This window comes from Mesitornis unicolor, unplaced genomic scaffold, assembly GCF_000695765.1.
Source record: "Mesitornis unicolor isolate BGI_N332 unplaced genomic scaffold, ASM69576v1 scaffold30408, whole genome shotgun sequence".
In the NCBI taxonomy this organism is placed as follows: Eukaryota; Metazoa; Chordata; class Aves; order Mesitornithiformes; family Mesitornithidae; genus Mesitornis; species Mesitornis unicolor.
In genome coordinates, this window is record NW_010201641.1 from 13,761 (window position 1) to 14,660 (window position 900).

Genomic DNA, 900 nt, shown 5'->3' on the forward strand with positions numbered 1-900 from the left:
CTTCAGCCGCCCCTAACGAGCTGTTGCTAATGAGTGACGGTGATGGAGATGGAGTTCACGTGGTGCCTGACCGTGACTGTCCACATCTCAGCAAAGGGGGACACTGGCACCCCTTTTGCCTCGCACGTGGCCATGTTCTGGTGATCGTCCCCGTCCCTCAGCCCCGTGGTTTCCTCTCCACAGGGCGCCTGGCTGACAGACTGACGGTGGTGCCGCTGCAGCCGGTGGTGCGGTTTGGGGGCTCGGTGCAGCTGAACTGCTCCCTGTCCTGCGTGGGGGGCACGGTGCAGTGGCGGGGCCTGGACACCAACCTGGGCAGCGTCACCTCCTTCCCCACCCACAGCATCCTGCACGTCAACGGCGCCACCGTCGCCACTGAGGGCACCAAGATCTGCCAGGGCTCCTGCCACGGGCAGCGCTACCAGAACGCCGTCTTCCTGAGGGTCTATGGTATGTGCCCCCCAGCCTGGCCCTCACCCCTGAGGCCACCTGCTCCCTTCTGGCAGCGGTGCTGAAAATCCCCGTGTGACGCTGTGGTTCCTCTCCCAGCCTTCCCGGAGACGCTGCAACTGGAGGCTGTCCCCCATGCTCTGCGGCCCGGGCAGCCTGGGACCCTGCGCTGCTGGGCCCGAGGTGTGTACCCCCTCACCGGGCTGGCGCTTGCCTGGTACCGGGGCGAGCAGGCACTGGTGGAGGCAGACTTCGACACCACGGAGACCGAGGAGGAGCTGTTCGACGTCGTGTCCACGCTGCCGGTGGCTGCAGAGGAGGTGGGAGAAGGGACGGAGTTCAGGTGCAAGGTGACGCTGAGCGTGGGGCAGGAGACCTTCACCCAGGCGGCCTCCATGGCTGTGAGCGCTGGGGGTGAGTCCTGGGGCGGGCACTGGGGACCAGGGAATG

At 66.7% G+C, this 900-nt stretch overlaps 1 protein-coding gene across 1 annotated transcript in view; it reads left to right on the plus strand.

The window, feature by feature from the left end:
* MADCAM1 (mucosal vascular addressin cell adhesion molecule 1) overlaps positions 1-864 on the plus strand; it is a gene marked incomplete at its 3' end in the record, with an annotated part of 2,921 nt that extends 2,057 nt beyond the window's left edge. The window contains exons 2-3 of the mRNA XM_010190169.1: positions 184-450; positions 550-864. Of these exons, the coding sequence (XP_010188471.1) occupies positions 184-450; positions 550-864 (582 nt within the window). The remainder of the gene's footprint in view (positions 1-183; positions 451-549) is intronic.
* Between the last annotated feature and the right edge of the window lie 36 nt (positions 865-900).